The 20652-nt window shown below is 36.4% G+C and overlaps 1 protein-coding gene across 1 annotated transcript in view; it reads left to right on the top strand.

The window, feature by feature from the left end:
* LOC150092290 (glycogen debranching enzyme) overlaps positions 1–20652 on the top strand; it is a 461626-nt gene that overhangs the window by 139064 nt on the left and 301910 nt on the right. The window contains exon 10 of the mRNA XM_090414998.1: positions 326–449. Coding sequence (XP_090271124.1) covers positions 326–449 — 124 coding nt within the window. The remainder of the gene's footprint in view (positions 1–325; positions 450–20652) is intronic.

Here is a 20652-nt window from a genome sequence, read left to right on the forward strand (position 1 = left end):
GGCCTTCTTATTCTATATAAATTTATTCAGCTGAGTTCCTACCATACCAGATATGTCTGCAATGGTGGAAATGGATGTAGTCCTTGTGTTCAGAGATTCTGCAAGGGACCTGGTAGGTCTAGGGAATGTGGTTGGTTTTTGGTGGAGCAGATAAGGGATGCCATTTTTTTTATGTGGTCTGTAAGTGATTGCAAGGTTGTGTATCCTTAGGATTTTGTTATTTATAATTATAATTTTTTTTTCTATTTCTATTTTTAGAATTCTTTCATTGTTTGAGGCATTTCACTAATTGCTTGCATAATTACATCGTTGATTTCATTTTTAGTACCTAATGGATGCTGCTCGTAAAGTAAGACCTGAACTGTATGTTATTGCTGAACTTTTCACTTCAAATGAAGCTGTTGATAATGTCTTTGTTAATCGATTAGGCATAAATTCACTTATCAGAGGTTAGTATTTAAAAGATGATGTGTATATAGTTTTTGATTATTAAGAACTGTTCATCATGATATTTGTGCATAATTATACAAGAAACAAGTCACTAAACACCCATTTTTCAATAAATGCTTAATGATATATTATCAAATGAATTTATGAAAACTATTAAGCACAGTTTCATAAGACATTTTGTTTGGTGGAGTGTGTGTGTGTGTGAAATGAATTTGTTACTTACTGAAATGCGAAAATTTTGTGCAAGATAAGCAAGAGTAGTTGTGTGGAGGGAATAAAATGCATGAGGGTTAAATGGTGAATGTTGACAGTCAATGGTAAAATGTGTCGTGAGATTGTTGATGAAAGTGTGTTGCTGAAAGATCAGATGAAAGAAATAGCATGCTTAGATGTAGTTCCTCACAAAGGAAGGAATGTACAGGATACTTTGATAGTACTACATGAAAAGTTTACATTATCACTAACTTACTGTTGACAATTTTCCTCCAGATTAGTCTGTTATCTATCTGGACTCCTTTATTGTCAAATCATATATTTTATTTAACTAAAAGAAATGCACATATTAACCACAGTTAAAATTATTTAATTGTAAATATTTCATCCTAAGTATCTTAGGACATCATCAGTACAGTAGTTTAAACAATAATAGGAATAATATACAGTTAGGGTGCATGATTGCAATAGAATCTCATTAAACGTGCATAACGTGTTACAGAAGTAAAAAAAAATATTTTACACAATTTTGTATGACAATTTCCCATACTTTAGGAATAGTAAGAACGTCGTCGCGGTTTAAATTTGGTCTGTGTAGTAGGGCTTCAAAACTTTCTTTATATAAATGTTCATGTTTATATAAAGATCTATGTAAAAGTGTAGATTTTTTCCAATGGATTCCATGGCTTGGATTTTCAATTCTGTGTTGAAAGATAGGCCAGATTTCTGCAGTTTAAAAAGACGAATGTGGTCTTGAAGTTCAAGATCCTGAAGCCCTACTACACAGACCAAATTTAAACCGCAACGACGTTCTTACTATTCCTAAAGCATGGGAAATTGTCATACAAAATTGTGTAAAATAATTTTTTATTTATTTTTTACTTCTGTAACACGTTACGCACATTTAATGAGATTCTGTTGTAATCATGCGCCCTAACTGTATGTTATTCCTATTATTGGTTAAACTACTGTACTGATGATGTCCTAAAATACTTAGGATGAAATATTTACAATTAAATAATTTTCACTGAAGTTAATATGTGTGTTTCTTTTAGTTATGATCTCACCACAGGTTTCGTTATTTAAAAAAATATATTTTATTTGTTCTAAGACTTCTAACTACATTAGTTCACTTAGGTCTTCGGCTTACTGTGTCATTTTACTGTCATCTTTGCATGAAACACCTATTTTGTTAATTTTGTTCCACCCCATTTTATTCTATTTAAATAACCAATACCCTGAGATTAGATTCCTATTGATAGATTCCTTTTTAATATCTTCATTTTTCATATGATTATGCCATTGATGGCTGTTCACTGTTCTAATTTTTCTCAGAACTTTAATGGCTGTGGTCTCCAACCTTTGGTCAACTGTTTTATTTACCCAGCTCTCAAATCTGTAAGTTAAAATTGGTTCTATAGGTTTCCCATTTAGGATGCAGCTGATATTTTCAGTGTTCATTTCTGTTTTGGTAGTCTTTGTCTTTTTATTGCTAGTTTTCATATTCAACTTGATATAGCAGTTATTCAATTTAGTTAAAGAATCCTGCAAACTTATACTAGATGTGTTCAAAAGTATAACATCTGCATCATGAAGAGCTGAGATTAGCATCTCCAATTTTGATACCATATTTAATGCAACTTTCCTTCAAAAATGTAATCCATATAAATGATGCATAATCTTCTGTCACCCTGATTTTACATCAAACCACTCCTGTATCTTCTTTAGTTCTAACTGCTTACTTATAACTAAAATATAGGCTATTTATTGCTCTGTACAATGTTCACACATTACTATATAATTATAGCATTTTGAACAGCTTTTCTCTTGCAACCTTGTGGTATGGCTTTTTCACAATCTACAAAATTTAAATACAGCTCCTTGTTACATTCTCATGACTTCTAAACAGTTTGTCTTAAAATGCATATTTGATCCTGACTACCTGAATTTGACCAGAACCCAACTTTTTCTTAAAGTTTCACCCCTTTCACAATATTTATTAGCCCTTTCCCAAATATGCTTGTAAAAAGTTTACTTGAACACTCAGTAATGAAATTCATCTATAATTCTCATACTCAGGATTGTTTTGTTTCCTTTTTTTTATAAATGGGTACTATCAGAACTCTACTCCAGTCATCTGGAATTTGACCTGAATTATGCAGATAGCTACTATACAGTAGAACTTTTATACTTCTAAATTTGAGTATTTCTAATCAATATCAGCTACTCCAGCTGCATTTCCACATTTCAGGTTTCTGATGGTTTTTCTATCTAAGTAATTTCTCTTGAATATTTTCTCTCATTTCAGCTTTGCTTTTTTTTTGCAGTTTAATTCACAATACAAAGTAAAGAAATAAAAAAAATTATTTAGCAGTTGATATTTCACTGTTTTATTTTTAGCATCTTTAAAGCACAAACAGCAACAATTAGTTAATAGTGGAATGGTTTAAAATTATACTGGACAACACAAAGAACTAAATTCCTCATTTGGGTGTGATATATTGTTTGATTAAAGAGAAGTTTTACAAGTATTAGTTCAGTCTTAAAATAACTGTCCTAGATTTTTGGTAAATTGATACAGCCTTATTTGTTGAAGTTTTATGAATGTTACATAGCTACTGCTGACTCCAAAAATGGAACAGTTTCTCCAACTAATAATGAATGCTATGTAACATTTTTTTTTACCCTTGTCCTGTATGATGAGTTGTTCAGAGCATAGTGTCTTGACATGCTATAATGATTGTAGCAAATGTATTTCTTATGTTATCCAAGCCAGATGTCAGATCTTTCTTTCTGCCCATTCTAAGTCAGATCACAAGTATAGGATATTTCATATACTCTTGGTTATGATAAAAGATTGAGTTTGTCTTTAGGAGTAACAGATGAGAGTTGCTAGTTTGATATTTGGTTTGAATGTAGCATGGAGCTTACATTTACAGGGAGCTTACCCTGAATATGTTTTCAGATGCTGCCTCTACTTTCTAGATTGGGGGGGGGGGATGATAAAGAGAACTCGCAGTGATGGGTCTAGCCCTTTTCGTTCTTCCTCATTTTCTCTCTGCTTTTCTTTCCATATTCTCTTTACTCTCTCCTTCTCCTGATCTCTTTTCTATACTGTCTTGCAGGTCAACATCCTGCTACTATGTTTCTGTGTGGTGCAACCCATCATATGGAAAGGGAGATCATTGCAGTCTTGCATTAGCTTCTGCTTTAGTAAGATTGATGGTCCTGAATGGCTGGGCCAGGATCAATCAGCTAGTAGGCTTGCCTGCAAGGGTCAAAGGTACTGCAGCAAGTTTCTTACCCCATGGTCTGGGGATAGAGGGGCAAGGCTCGCTTCAGTGCTGGTGTAGCGTGGTGGATGGAGAGCTCTGGCAGTGAACAGAAAATCTTTTGAACATGAATCCTGCATCCTCAGATTTTTGGGTACCTTCATAAGGCCCCCCCCACCCCCCACCCCCCAATCAAGTATGTTTATAGATACATCATTTGATAAAGGAAATAAGAAACAAAAGACATTTGACACCAATATAAATGTATCAGTATTTCTCATCATCCATGCAACAGGCAAAGAGTCAATAAGAAAAATATTGCCCTTCTTTATTCAAAAGGGTTTAGATCTCACAAAATGGTTAAAAAACTACATTGATATTCTTGTGGAAACATCATATCAATAGCACTCAGGAAAACTACTCAGAGTAACATCAATGGATGGAATGCCACTTAACACCTCATAAAACACTGAACAGTTCTAGCGATGTGATATTAGAATGTGATCTCCCCCGATGTTCCAGATAAGGAGATATGTTCAGAGCTTTAAAGATCAAGAAGTAACAGGTATTAGGCAAATCTTGATATGTAGAAATGATCACCTGGTTCCCACCAGAAACATTATTGATTCACCTAAACCTCCAATCAGTAAAAACAAGATATCTCAGTTTTCTTGTTAAGTTCTACATTTTTTTATTATATGAGCCACACACAAAAGGTCAAAGACCTATAGCAGATCAGTGTCACACATCCTTAATCCACTAAGATGCTTTAAACGTGAGAAATATGTCCATGCCAAAACTTGCCTATTATGGCTCTACTACCTGTGCCCAGTATAGTAGAAAAAAGAATGATAATAAATCTTGCTCAGCAAAAAGGACCTAAATGTGTCAACTGGCAGGGAGAATATCCATCTTACTCCCATGCTTACCAAAGGTGGAAAGATGAAAAGAAATAAAAACAGAACAAAATATATTACCTCTGGATGTAGAGAGGAAGCTAGCCACCTGTCTTGAAATCCTTTATGCTGAGAAGATGGCAGTTAAGAAAATATCAAAAGTGATGTTTCAGTATACCTGAACTTTATGATCATGAATATCCCTCAATGGAACTCATCAATTTTGAATTTTTATATTTGAATTTATATTGAATTTCGAGTCCCAGGCGGGACTTGAAATTCAATATAAATCTAGGAGATTTTTTCATACCAACATAAATTTATATTAATCATAATAATGACTTAAATTTTGAGGGATAAGAAAGAAACGTCCATTACGGGATAGACAGGACACATACGAGTATATGGTGAGACAGACATGTATGCTTCTTGTCAACAACAAGACCTCGAGAGTCGATGGTACGAACATTGGATATGTTCCAAATCCAAGATGCATTAGAACAGCGATCAAACCAAAATAATCGCATCGCTGGCAACACACACACTGGATAGTTATTAAAACTTAAGTGGTGTGACATCCTGCAAATGGCGACTACAAAGAAAAGAAAAGTTGATGCAGAGTGTCGATCTTTTCAAGAGAAATGGACAAATGATTATTTTTTTGTTGTGGCCAAAGGCAAACCCGTGTGCTTAGTTTGTGGCAGTGAGTTAGCAGTAATAAAAAAAAGCCAATCTGAGCATCATTGGCTTAAAACATGCTAAACTCAATGAATTGAGAGGCCAAATGCGTCTGGATAAAATCAGTGCTCTTCAGCGGAGTTTGGAATCACATCAAGCTGCTTTCACTAGGCCTCGTTGTGACAGAGACAACATTATTCAGATGAGTTACGTAGCGAGTGAGCTAATTGCAAAGAAGCTGAGGCCTCATGTAGAGGGAGAGTTGTGAAAGAATGCATGGTGACTGCTATGGAGTTGTTAGCACCAGACAAATTAAAATTATTTCTAAGTGTTAGTTGTCTTGGAGAACCATCTCAGATCGGATTACTGACAGTACAAGATATTGAAATAATGTTGAAGGATTCTTCAAGAGATTTCCAATTTTTCTCTCTGGCTTGTGATGAGACAACAGATATAACATAACAAATACTGCTTAACTGGCCATTTTCGTTCTTGGGATAACTGCAGAGTTAACACGCGAGAGGAACTGCTGTCACTGGATGCCATGCGTGGCACTACAAGATGTGAGGACTTGTTTGAGAGACTTGTTTTATCAATGAAAAAACTTGAGCTAACATTCGAAAAGTTAAGTAGTCTTACTACAGATGGAGCTCCAGCCATGGTTGGCTTGCAAAAAGAGTTAATTGCATTTGTCAAGAAAGAACTGAATCGTCTGAGTCTTGATCCAAGTGATTTAATTATATGCCACTGCATCATACAACAAGAAAGTCTGTGCACATTCGTTGTGGCTCAGCAATGTGATGTCAACAGTAGTGTCATGCATAAATTTTGTCAAAAGCAGAGGGTTTAACAGCAGCCAGTTTAATTAGTTACTGAATGATCTTGAGAATGAGTACGGTGATCTTGTTTATCACTGTAAAGTACGGTGGCTGAGTTGCGGGAACATGCTCATGAGGTTTTATGAACTGCAGGATGAAGTCAAGCAGTTCATAGAGATGAAGGGAAAACCTGTCAGGGAACTCAATGATAGCAAGTGGCTGTGTGATCTAGCATTCATGGTGGACATTACCAAGTACCTCTCAGAGCTGAACGTCAAGCTGCAGGGCCCCAACCAGCTTCTCAGCTCCATGCTTTCAAACATGAAATCATTTGAAGCTAAACTAAGGCTGTGGAAAGTGCAACTCAAAAGGAATAACACAGTGCATTTCCCCACTCCGGAAGGACAAAAGCCTTCTACGACACTTGAATATGCTGGTGAATGTGCAAAACTAATTGAGGCATTTAATGAAAGATTCAAGGATGTGAAAAGTAAATAAATGGAACTGAACATCTTTGCTACACTGTTCAATGTGGAACCAACTGATGTGCCTGATAGCCTACAACATGAAATCATTCAGCTGCAAAGTGATGATGAGCTGAAAGCTAGGTACTACAACCTTCCACTGCTTGAGTTCTATAAACGTTACATAAGCAATGATGAATTTCTCACTTCGAGGAGATATGCATTGAAATATGCATCTGTGTTCGGATGCATATTTGAAGCAATAAGTTGCATTGAAATATGCAACTTATTGCTTCAAGCATTTCTTTTCAAAACTTACCAACCCAAAGAGTCAACTGTGCTCCAGACCGACCCACGCAATGCTGGAAAAAAGCAGTTGTGAGGAGCATCATCATCAATACCCCTTACCAAAGAGAAGCAGCTCCAGCCATCACATTAGTGGTGAGTTAATTAAATGTTTGACCAAATATAGCAGGCTAATTTTTAAGTTGATAATTTGGTATGGCTCGCGAATGATGTTATAAATATCCAAATAACCCTTGGCAGAAAAAAGGTTTACCACCCCTGATTTACACCCAGAGTTATGGATGGTACAATATGATTCCAGTAGCAACAGAATCCAAGTTCTTAAGACTCATTTTTAAGACTCAGCCATCACATTAGTGGCGAGTTAATTAAATGTTTGACCAAATATAGCAGGCTAATTTTTAAGTTGATAATTTGGTATGGCTCGCGAATGATGTTTTAAATATCCAAATAACCCTTGGCAGAAAAAAGGTTTACCACCCCTGATTTACACCCAGAGTTATGGATGGTACAATATGATTCCAGTAGCAACAGAATCCAAGTTCTTAAGACTCATTTTTGACAGAAAGCCCACATTCATTAATTTAGAAAAAAAGTGCAAAAGAACAGTGAATATCCTTCACACAATGACCAACCTCATTTGACTACAATCATACAATCCATGAAAGCTCTGGCAGAAAACGGGACATTCAGTAGGTCGTCAACACTGTTTCTCATTATAAATATGGGCAAAAATCTATAAATTATTTATGGAAAATTACTTGTCTATATCCGTGTCCTAAACATATCAGTTCAAACTTCATGTACACAAAACAGATGAAACTCATAAAACAAAAACAGCAACTCATTACCAATAACCAATCACAGCCACTGATTTCTGAGTTCTATTTTTTCAGTGCACACCCTGCATTACTTTCTGGGTGGTTTAAAACCAATGCTAATAATTTGACTTGCTTCACCATCTTCATGTCTGTTCAAAGGGATCAAAGTTTTTTTTTTTTTGTATTTGTGGCTGCACACCCATGCTATTAATGCAAATGTGATACAATGTTTATGCTTTGAAAAGTGTCCTCTTCATGAATCATTAATATATAGTGTTTAATTTTATGAACGTGAAGCCAGGAAACAATTAAAGGAGTCGTTAACAGTAATAAATTCACATGGAGAGCAGCGGCAAGGAATAAGAAAAGTCTCATTGACTATGTTACTGTTGATAATGATGCTTTCTCCCTGGTGCAGGACACCAGACTGTACAGAGGATTTGAAATTGGAAGTGATCACTATTTAGTCTTGAGCAGGATAAAAATTGAATTTCATATTGAAAAGAATTACATGTAAGAAAGTTTTAAAGAGAATAAAAGTTGAGCAGCTCTCAGATGGGAACTGTAGACTAAAATACACTAAGACTATTATTATTACGTGACACCTCCAGAGAGGTCCAACGACTCATCGAGGGAGGACGCCTACTCCACCACTCAAATCCACCAACAATAATGAACTGCAACTACCATCATCATCATCTACACCAATGCCAACACAACAATAGAACATGAAAAATCATAACAAGTGAATCAAGATTTTTCAGAAAAGTATAATTAGCTGACCTGGTTGGCCCAGTGATTAATATATCTGCTCTCCAACCAACAGAACCAACAGGCTACATGTTCAAATCTAGCCACGGATGTCTGTGATGGCTTTCAGTTGGGAGATTTCATTGCCTAATATGACACAGTTTTCCTACTTACTGGAGACCTGAAATGGACTCAAAAATTTTGTTTGATCTCTAGAACAGAGTTTCTAGGTCATGTAAAAAATAAATAAATACGATATATATATATATATATATATATATATATATATATAAAGAATAATTAAAATCCTCAGCCCACCCAAAGCATAAAAGCACATTAAGAATAAGAAGGCACAAAGACTAAGGATGCTAAAATAGCATGTTGTACTACCCACCAAGGGTCCATTCCAGAAAGGATAATGATAACAAATGCAGACAGGTAATCAATGTGACATTTACTTCATGATACAGTTTTTGCAACTCCCCCTCCCTCAGTAATTTCATGAATGCTGTTTAAACCCTGAAAACTTCATTTTAAAGTGAGTAAACACCTCATCTAAATAGCTCACCCATGCTTTACAACTTTTTGTGGGTGGGAGTCACATTAAAAAATAAATAAATAAAATTTGAAAATAAAAACTTTTTACCAGGATCTGTTATATCCATACAAAGTAAGATGACTTTTGTTAGTTCTTTTTGTACATTTTGCTAAGATATCCTCTTCATATATTTACAAAAAATCATTCTCAAGTGATATATAAAATTTATACTTTTCAGATGATCAGTAATTATTCGGACTTTCCATCCCATGTCTCTGTTTGGATTATGCATTATATTAGCACGTGCACATACATATCAGTTAATTCTTTTTTTTGCTTGTTATTGGTTTTTTTTTTTGCTACTGTATGAGCTTTCATTAGAGCAGATGCATTGATCCTATCAACACATTCGTGCTTTATTTTACACCAACTTTTTCTTCATCCCCTTGCCCTCAATTCAATTGTATTCAACTTGTGCTCAGCGCACTCGCTCTGCTCACCATCCATCAGGTCCTCTACAATGATTGTAATTAAGATATTTCCAATTTGTAAGGACATAAACATGCTGCACCTCTGGATGCAGTAGGGACAAAAACTTCAATTTCCTCATTATTTTCCAGGATTGTTGTGAAATTCCAATCACCATCTTGTTCAGCCCAACAATCAAGCAGCTCACGGCTCCAACTAAGATCGTAGAAGTTGTCCATCTGACCTGTGTACATTGTAACACAAACAACATGCTGACTAACCAAACATGATCTTGAAGAAAAAATGAAAGGGTTTGAGAACGGGAACCAAACCTTGGAGATTCATTGGCAGTCTTGAAGAAAACCCTCATTGATTCAGCCAGAGCGGCATATGGTAAGGTTGTCTGCAAGGATAGAAAAATCAGAACTCCATGGTGGACACAGGAAGTAAAAGAGGCAGTGAAGGAAAAGAAGAAAGCATATCGAAAGTTCCTGGCAAATAACTCAGCTTGTGCTCTTAGAGAATACAGAGACAAATGTAAGAAAGTTAAACACTGTAAAACTAGCTAAACAAAAGTCATGGGAGGACTTTGGCAAGAACATAGAAAATAAATATCAAGAAGGTGGCAAAATATTCTGGAGGTTGTTGAAGAAGCTCAGAAATAGAGGACAGAGTGCTGTAAAAGGAATTAGAGATGATAAAGGTGACATGAAAACAGGAGAAAAAGATATCCTTGAAGTATGGAGTAATTACTTTGAAAAACTGCTAAATGAAACAAGCAGTGATGACAGCACAGTGGTAAAAAACACTGACCAGGCATGCAGTCAGGAATACATATCCATACTTGAAGTAGAAAAAGCCATCAAAGGCTTGAAATGTGGAAAGGCAGCAGGAGTAGATGATATTCGACCTGAAATGCTTAAGTATGTTGGTATAAAAGTCCTACAGTGGCTGTAGTTCAGAAGGCCTGGACAGAGGGACGAATTCCCGATGATTGGAGTAGAGCTCTCATAGTACCCATATGTAAAAAGAGAAATAAAGCTGAATGTGAGAATTACAGAGGTATTTCCCTACTGAATGTTCCTGGCAAGATTTATGCAAGTATAATTGAGAAACGGTTGAGAATAATTGCAGAAGAAAAGCTTGGTGAAGAATAAGCTGGATTTAGTCAGGATCAGATCTTCACTTTACGACAAATAGTTGAGAAAGAATGGGAATATAACAAAGATCTATATTTAAGTTTTTCCGATCTGGAAAAGGCATATGACAAGGTGCCAAGAGAGAAGCTATTCAATAGTAATTCAATTTAGTCGGGGAATCTCGTAGACTTGTAGCAGATTTATTTAGAAGTATAACATCATCTGCATAAAGCAAAGAGCTGACATTAACATCTCCACGTTTAATACCATACTATTGAGCTGGATGATGGTGTGAATGTTTGTGCAGATATCTCCCTGTATGTGTATGTTTTCTATAAATAGAAAAAAAAAAATAAAGATAACTTTTAGAAAGCCATGTGATTATCATATCTAGGAAGCGCAGACAATCATTAGCTTCCTGTTCCATTGTGAAGTGGATTGATTTTAGGGTGTTGGTTATTTAAATGTATCCATGTATCTAGACCATCAACATAGCATAGCTACACCATTGGTTTGAGAGTGGCTGTATTTATAGCTAGGTTTCCCAAGTGTTCTATGTAGAAATAGGCTAAAGGTATAGAAAGGGAGGAGCCCATTACTGTTTCATCTAGATGTTGTATATCTTCCCTAAACCTTGTGCTATATATATATATAAACTTCTAAATGTTGAATTGGATTTAAACGGTATTGATGCGAACAGAGATTGATAAGAAAATAACTATTTATTAACTTAAAGCTAATATTTCACTGGTATTATATCCAGCATCTTCAGAGCACACAAAGTTTGTTACAAATGCGAGACAACCACAATCCAGTGTAACAGTGAGGCTAGTATAAGTAATTGCAGCATGCAACACAAGACTAAAGTCCTAATACGGTGCCATCTAAGTTTAAAACATTCGTGTGTAGAGGCTTAAGTGCTGTGAGGACATCATGTTGGAGGCTTAATGGATTTTTTACAACACTCAAAAAGAATTAAAATAGAATTTAATACTTCCTATATTTCGTCCTAGTCACTAGGACATCTATGTGGATTACAAAAACAATTAATGTAACATGCACACAAAATATCATACAATACTAATCCCAACCACGTGGGTGACACTAAAGTCCTATCTGGGTGGAGCGCCCTCTAAGGGCAGTAGTAGGTGGCCTGGAATGTAAGGTGGGACCTCTGGTGATGAGTGTTTCCCAAATCTTCGGAAGCTTAATGCAACCGTATTTATTAAGAGCTGCTGCTGCTTCTAAGAAAAGTCTCTCTTTTTGAATTTGCTGTGATGGAGCATGGTGGTTTTCTTCCATGATACCCTATGGGTGGTGTCCAAAACATGGTCAGCCAAGCCTGAATGGCCATAGTTGTGTTTGAAGATGTAAGACTTGTGTTCCTCTAGGCGGATGGATGCTGATCTGCCTGTCTGTCCAAAGTACGCCAGCTTACAGGAACAGGGTAATTTGTAAACTCCAGGCAGAGAGAGAGGAGGGAGCTGATCTTTCATAGAACGGATAAGGGTAGCAAGTTTGTGGTGGGGCTTATATGCTGTGTGTAGGTTGTACTTTTTTAGTATCTTGGCTATTTTTTTGGATGTGCCACGGATGTAGGGTATGGTGATGGCATTTTTAAAATCTTGTTGACGAGAAGGATGGGGAATGGGGGAAGAACTGATTATTTTTTTGATACTGTGATTGCTGTAGCCATTGGAGAGGAAAGTGCTGTGTATGGTTAAGCTCAGCAGTTAAGGCGGTTCCACTGGCACAAAGGTTGTGGGCTCTCTTGGTAAGAGTTTTAATAATGCCATGTTTTGGACACCACCCACAGGGTATCATGGAAGAAAACCACCATGCTCCACCACAGCAAATTCAAGAAAGAGAGACTTTTCTTAGAAGCAGCAGCAACTCTCAGAAACCAACCAAATCTTAATAAATACGGTTGCATTAAGCTTCCGAAGATTTGGGAAACACTCATCGCCAGAGGTCCCACCTTATATTCCAGGCCACCTACTACTGCCCTTAGAGGGTGCTCCACCTAGATAGGACTTTAGTGTCACCCACGTGGTTGGGTTTAGTATTGTATGATATTTGTGTATCATAGGACGAAATATAGGAAGTATTAAATTCTATTTTAATTCTTTTTGAGTGTTATAAAAAATCCATTAAGCCTCCAACATGAAAAGTTAAAAAAAAAAAAACGGTAGTTAAAAGTTATGAAAAATATAAAATAAAAATAAATAAATATTAATTTGGTCTTAGGATGACTTTCTCCCAAATCTTTGGTAGATTTATACAGCCATACTTGTTTGGAGTATGTTTTAAGGCTTCTGTTGATTTTGGCATTGTTGTTGTGAACTTATCATCGTCAACCTTAACCAAAGAAGCCACAAATGTATTAAGTCGTGGACACAGTTTTGCCGTTACTCCTAAAGAATTTCCTAAAACCAAAATGATGGCTTCCGTTGAACGTGGAATATACACCCTGCCTCCAGCAATAGCCAATAATATTAGGTTAGACGTGGCCATTATCCTAATCCAGTCTAAGTCTCCCAAAAATGATATCCCACATAAAGAAATAATGGCTCTAAAAGAGCTGCGGAATAATAACCACATTACAATAACCAAATCAGACAAAGGAAACACAACTGTTGTAATGGATACAACAGAATATGAAAGCAAAATGCATGCACTTCTCCAAGACTGGTTAACATATCAAACTATAGATCGAGATCCCACCAACTCACAAAAGAATAAGGTGTGCAAGTTATTGAACAAAGTCACTTCCTGGCCAAAAGAAACAGTCAACAAACTAAAATCCTTTCACGTTAAACACCCAGAATATATGCAGCTCCAAAAATTCACAAACAAGGTACACCTTTATGCCCTATTGTAGATAGTATAAACACCCCTACATATAAACTAGCTAAACATTTAGTCAAACTGTTGAAAGTTTATTTTTCACTTGGTTAGACTATAATAAATTTACTTTAATCCTTTATCCAAATGTGAGCAAACAAAGTTTGTGCCTGAAAGTATCTTCAGGACTGGGGTAAGGTGGTACAACACCAGGCAACTCATTGCAAAGGTGGAGCAAGTTAACATCACTCCAATGCTCACACTTGGATAAAGGATTAAACTAACCAAGTGAAAAATAAACTTTCAACATCTTTCTCTAAAATCCAGAGTAATTTAATAAAAAGGTGGCACACCATTTGGCAACTCCTATAGGTAGAGATGATCTTGCTAATGCTTCTGCCTGGTATCTTCACTTGGGCCTGGCTCCCACTGAAGAGACCTCAATAAAGGTCGAAACTAGTCTGGGTAGTGGCCCTTCCCTTAATGCATAACATTATACATATCTACAAGATGTGTTTTGCATTATGGGAGATACTGAGATGGGACTGATGTTAGCTTGCTCCACCTTTGCAACGAGTTCCCGGTGTTGTACCACCTTACCCCAGTCCTGAAGATACTTTCAAGCGCAAACTTTATTTGCTCACACTTGGATAAAGGATTAAAGTAAATTTATTATTATTTAGCCAAACTACTAGCCACTTGCACAAACAATTCTCCCTCTTTTGTTAAAAATTCTAGCCACCTAAAAAGTATTTTAGAAAACCACACCTTAAATAGTTCAGTCCTAATGGTGAGTTTTGATATCACCTCATTATTCACTAATGTACCATTGACTGAAATGCTTAACTTACTAAATTCACAATTTTCCCCCTGATATATTTCAGCTATTTAAATTCATAGTACAGGCAGGTTATTTTACATGGAAAGGGAAAATATACAAACAATTAGATGGGACAGCTATGGGATTCCCCCTTTCTCCCCCCCCCCCCAGCCAACTTCTACATAGAACATCTGGAAAAGCTAGCTATCAACATAGCCACTTTCAAACCTAGTCTCTGGCTATGCTATGTTGATGTGTTTGCTATTTGGCCACATGGCCCAGACACATTAAATACATTTTTAGTGCATCTAAATAGCCAGCATCCTGAAATCTGCTTTACAATGGAACTAGAAGCCAATGATTGCCTGCCCTTCCTGGACACACTGATCAACGTCTTTCAGAAGGTTCATTATCATTTTCTGTTTATAGAAAATCCACACATACAGGGAGATATTTACACAAACAATCACACCATCACCCTTCTCAACAATATGGTATCTTAAAAACACTAATCCATAGAGCTAGAGCAATCTGTTCCAATGACATTGCTCTCACTGCTGAACTTTCTCACCTGTGTCGCACCTTCCTAACCAATGGCTATAATTCCCATAAGATAGATAAAATACTAAATGCTACCCAGAAATCCCCACCATCTACCACAGAAGACTACAACAAAACTATCATCATCCCATACATTAAAGGCACATCTGAAAAGATATCTAGGGTGCTTAACAAACACCAACTGCACACCGTATTTAAACCTTATGTGAAATTGGCAACTCTCATCCGTTCACCGGATTCACTCCTTTATCACATCCAGGAGTCTATGAAGTGCCCTATTCTTGTCATCGAGCCTACTACAGACAGACAGGAAGAACTGTGGACATCTGCCTCAGTGAACACAAAAAATATATCTGGCACTTTTGCTATGACAAGTTGGGTCTGGAAGACCATGCTTTGGAGTAACATCAAAGTTTGGACTATTAGGAATATTCTCTACAGCAGGGTTCCAGATCAATCAGGGAACAATTTCATATAGTTAGTTTTATTACAGCAAAAGTGATGCCCTAATTTAACATGAGAGTTGTTATATTAGAGTTAAGATCCTGGTTTACCTATATTTGTATTTATAATTGACTTTTAGGCAGAAAGGTTATGCAGATAGAAAATGTGCTTTCCATATTCTTGGGATTTTTAGACCATCATTATTGTTATGATTAGGGTGGTTGATAAGAATTTCACAGGCCTCCTTAAATTTACGTTCATACCATGTTTTGGTGTGATGTGGACAGCAGGTGCCTTTCCAATCAATTATGTAGAGTTCAGGACATGATCAGAAAGGCTGGCTTTACCATAGTTATTAAATTTAATGCTCTGTGTATGTTCCTTTTTTCGGATAGGAATTGTGCGTCCTGTTTCCTCTATATAGGACAAATTATAGGTGCAATGAATATCATAATCCTGGGTGGGCCTGCAGAGGAAGTGGATTCTTGGATGAGTTGAGTAAGTTCTTTAATTTTGCAGGAAGTTTAAAGGTGGCTTTATGGTTATATTTCTGTAGTATTCTGTTTATTTTATCTGATATCCCTTTAATGTATTGAATAGTTACAGTTTTATTGTAGTCGAGTTTATTTTTGTTTTTAGATGAGGTCTTGTAAAGAATTTTGTTGCTAGTAAAATACTAGCAACAAAAGGTATTGCTAATAACTTTTAATTCATCTTTAAGTGCTTTTTCATTGGAGCAAATCTTCAAAACTCTGTTTTTTAGTGTGTTAATGACACCTGGTTTTTGTGTTGGGTGATGCTAGGAGCTCGTGTATATATTGATCTGTATATGTAGGCTTCTGGCAAACAGTGAAGGAAAGACTGCCATAAGGAAGATGTGTGACAAGTGAATCTAGAAAAGGAAGCGTGTTCTGCCTTTCAGTCTCAATTGTGAATTGTGTGCATTTGTGTTGTTTGTTTAAGTGGCTGAGGAAAGTGTCTAATGTCTGGCAGCCATGGGACCAGATAATGAAAATATCATCAACATCTCTAAGCCAGACTTTGGGTTTTAAAGGAGAGGAATCTAGAGCACATTGCTCAAAAACTTCCACATAAAAGTTAGCAATTGGGGAAATAATGGTGAGCCCATGGCTGCACTTTCTTTTTGTAGGTAAAAAGTGTTTTGCCACACAAAATTGCCAGAACATAGTACATGGGCAAAGTGCGCTGTGATATCGGGAGAGAATTTGTCTTGTAACTGAAGAATTGTGTCATTGATTGGGTTATTTGTGAAGAGGGCAGAGATGTCAAAACTGACTAATAAATCACTTTTTCCCAGTGTGATGTCTTTGATTTTGTTTTCAAAGTGTTCTGTGTTTTTAATATAGGAGGTGGAATGACTTACCAACTCCTTGAGTGTTGATGCTAGTTTCTTGGTAGGTCATTCCCTCTCCTATTTTAAAAACATATCTGAGGTCTAGGAAATTTGGCTTGTCTTTGGTGTAATGAGTAAGGCATGCACCACTTTTTTATGTGGTCTGCAAGTGGTTGTAATGTATTATTTAAATTAAGGGGATATAAAATCCCACATTGTTTTAAAACCGAATAAGAAACTCAAAGATTGGAATCAGAGAGTTTCATGCTGAATATAGTAAACTATAAAAGTATCGGCGATTACTAGTGTGAGCTAATGCAAGTAGTCCTAGTCCTAGTACGTAGTACAATCTCAGGCAACTCGCAGCAAAGGAGGTAAGTTCTGATCGCTATTCTTGGTATTTTTCATAATGTAAAAACACATTTCCTAGGAAATGTATGCTGTTATTACATTATGGTGGGAAGGTTATAATGTATTTATTTAGGATTTTTGTTAATTTTTCAGATAATCCTCAGATATGTGAAATGATTTTGTATAAGCTCTCCTTTGTGTAAGCTCTCTCCTGTAACTGCAACAGGGAGGTTGCATTTACAGGGTTTTAATATTTTGTGGAGGGTTGTCATTGGCTAAGAAAGTGTTGAGAATGTGCTCAAGTTCAGTAATTAGGGCACTGCTGTCAGAACTGATTAATCTTGCCTTTTTTAATATAGTTTTTATAATCCCATGTTGTTTGGTGGGAAAGGGGGAGTGACTGCTGGTGAATGTATCTACTAGTATGTCTGGGTTTTCAGTAAATGGGGCTGGCATCACTCAAAGTAAGGAATCAGCAAAAAAAAAATAAAAGAGAAGATTATACAGATAAGATTGCTCTGCTTACCTTCCCCTTTATAATATAATCCTGCCATTACACAGATCAGAATACTTCACAGGCTCCTTAAAAAGATCACTTATTGGCCTGTGGACATCATCAATAAATTAAAACCATTTAACTCCAGCCCCCCCCCCCATATATGGACTACCAAAAATCAATAAACAAAATGCGCCTTTACATCCCATTGTGAATGAATCTGATTCACCCACATTTAGCCAAAGTGCTTTCATAATATACTAGCAACACTCCTTCACACAAACTTAGTCTACTTTAAAGCCCCCATAAAAACCTCACACACTGACATAATCGTCACTTTTGATGTCCCTTTTCTATTCACTAATGTTCCACTCAAAGATACCTTAGACCCTATCCAAGTTATATTTCCTCCCGATATCTCAGCCTTGTTTCAGTTTGCATTAACCCTTGTTATTCATTTGACAAGGAAAATTCTACAGACATATAGAGGGGACAGATATGGGATCTTCAATTTCTTCACCTCTGACCATCTTCTTCATGACGATCTTTGAAGAAAATGCTTTAAACTTAGCCCCGCATAAATCGACTGTTTGGCTTCTCTAAGTAGATTGTGTTCTCCATTTGGTCACAAGGCCTAGATACTTCCATTTTCTTAACACATCTAAACAATCGACATCCCAGGATCCATTTTACCTTAGAAAAAGAAAAAAACAACAAAGTCTCCCTTTCCTAAACATTCTGATTACACACCAAACTAATGGATCCCTGGCATTCTCTGTTTACAGAAAACCCACATATACTGGTAGATACATTCACCAGCAGTCCCCTTCCCCTTTCCAATAATATGGGATTATAAAAACTCTATATAAGGACAAAATTAATCATTTCTGATAACACTGCCCTAACTACTGAACTTGACCACATTTTCAATACTTCCTTAGCCAATGCAATCCCCACAAAATCTATCACCATTCCATATATCCTGGGCACATCCAAAATATTAACAAAAATTCTAAATAAATACATTACAACCATGCACCGCACTAATGTACTATAAGTTGATCTACCAACCTCTCGTGTATGGGCTCAAGATTAAAAAAAAAAAATACACAAATATCATCATCATCAAATTCCTGCCATGTACCCTCAAGGGATGTACAGGATATGATAGTACTACATGAAAAATTTACATCATTACTAACTTCCTATCTACAATGTTCCTCCAGATCAGTCTGTTACTTCTCAAGACTCCAATATTATCAGATCTTATATTTTTGTCGTCTAAGGCACTTTGTACCATATCAATCCACCTATATCTTGGTCTTCCTCTGGATCGTTTTCTTGCCAACCCGGCAGAGAACACTTGTTTTGCTAATCTTTTCTCACCCATTCTGTTTAAGTGACCATACCACCTGAGATTAGCTCTGCTAATACATTCCTGGATGCCGACAATGTCAAGTTCTTTCATAATATCCTCGTTTTTAATATGATATTGCCAGTGATGCCATCTGTTCACGCCTCTAATCTTTCTCATAATTCTCATATCTGTGGTCTCTAGTCTTTGGTCAAGTGTTTTACTTCTGACCCAGCTCTTAGATCCATAAGTTAAAACTGGTTTGAACACCGTCTTCTATACAGCTAATTTAATGTTCCGACTAATTTCTCTCTTATTCCATATGAGTTTATTCAATTGATTTCCTACCATACCAGCTTTGTTGATTCTGTTGTCTATTTCCATATTTAATTTACCATCTTCAGTAAAAATCGTGCCTAAGTAGCTGAAATGTTTTACTTGTTCCACAGGTTCCCCGTTCACAACACAATTGACATTTTTAACAATAACGGATTTATTTAAACTTGTAACGGATTTATTTAAAAGTATAACATCGTCCGCATAAAGCAAAGAGCTGATATTAACATCTCCAATTCTGATATCATGTTTAATACCACTTTCCTTCATAATGTGATCCATATAGATAATGAATAACAGAGGGGATAATGTACATCCTTGTCTCACACCAGATTTAACATTAAACCATCTTCCTGTACTTCCTTTAATTCTAACTGCCGACTTACAACTCAAATACAGACTATGTATTGGTTGATATAATGCCCCATTGACACCATATAACTGTAGTGTATTGAATAGCTTCTCTCTTGGCACCTTGTCATATGCCTTTTCCAGATCGAAAAAACTTAAATACAGATCTTTGTTATATTCCCATGCTTTCTCGACTATTTGTCGTAAAGTGAAGATCTGATCCTGACAGCCTCTATTTGGCCTGAATCCAGCTTGTTCTTCACCAAGCTTTTCATCCACAGTTCTTCTCAACCGTTTCTCAAGTATGCTTGCATAGATCTTGCCAGGAACACTCAGTAGGGAAATACTCTGTAATTCTCACATTCAGTTTTATTTCCCTTTTTATAGGGCACTATGAGAGCTCTGCTCCAATCATTGGAAATTCGTCCCTCTGTCCAGTCTTTCTGAACTATGCAGTGCAGCCACTGTAAGACTTTTATACCACAATATTTCAGCATTTCTGGTCGAATGTCATCTACTCCTGCTGCCTTTCCGCATTTCAAGCCTTTGATGGCTTTTTCTACTTCAAGTATGGATATATATTCCTGACTGTATGCCTGTTGAGTGTTTTTTACCACTGTGTTATCACTGCTTGTTTCATTTAACAATTTTTCGAAGTAATTACTCCATACTTCAAGGATATCTTTTTCTCCCGTTTTAAGTCACCTTTATCATCTCACTATTGCTCAGAAAGATCTCACCAGTTTTTGTCTTTTTTGTTTCACTCACCCCTATTATATCGATCTGGTACTTATCTAATTCCTCAGCTTGCTCCATTTCTTTGCCATTCAGGCTTCTTATATTGATAGCTGGCTGTTTGCCCTGGTTCCCTGGCGAAAACAACAGGGGCCTTGTTTAACCGGGCGACGCCTCAGCCGGCATGAAAATT

The sequence above is a fragment of the Typopeltis vanoorti genome, chromosome 26, assembly GCF_054136105.1.
Source record: "Typopeltis vanoorti isolate ZY-2024b chromosome 26, IOZ_Tvanoo_1.0, whole genome shotgun sequence".
Lineage (NCBI taxonomy): Eukaryota > Metazoa > Arthropoda > Arachnida > Uropygi > Thelyphonidae > Typopeltis > Typopeltis vanoorti.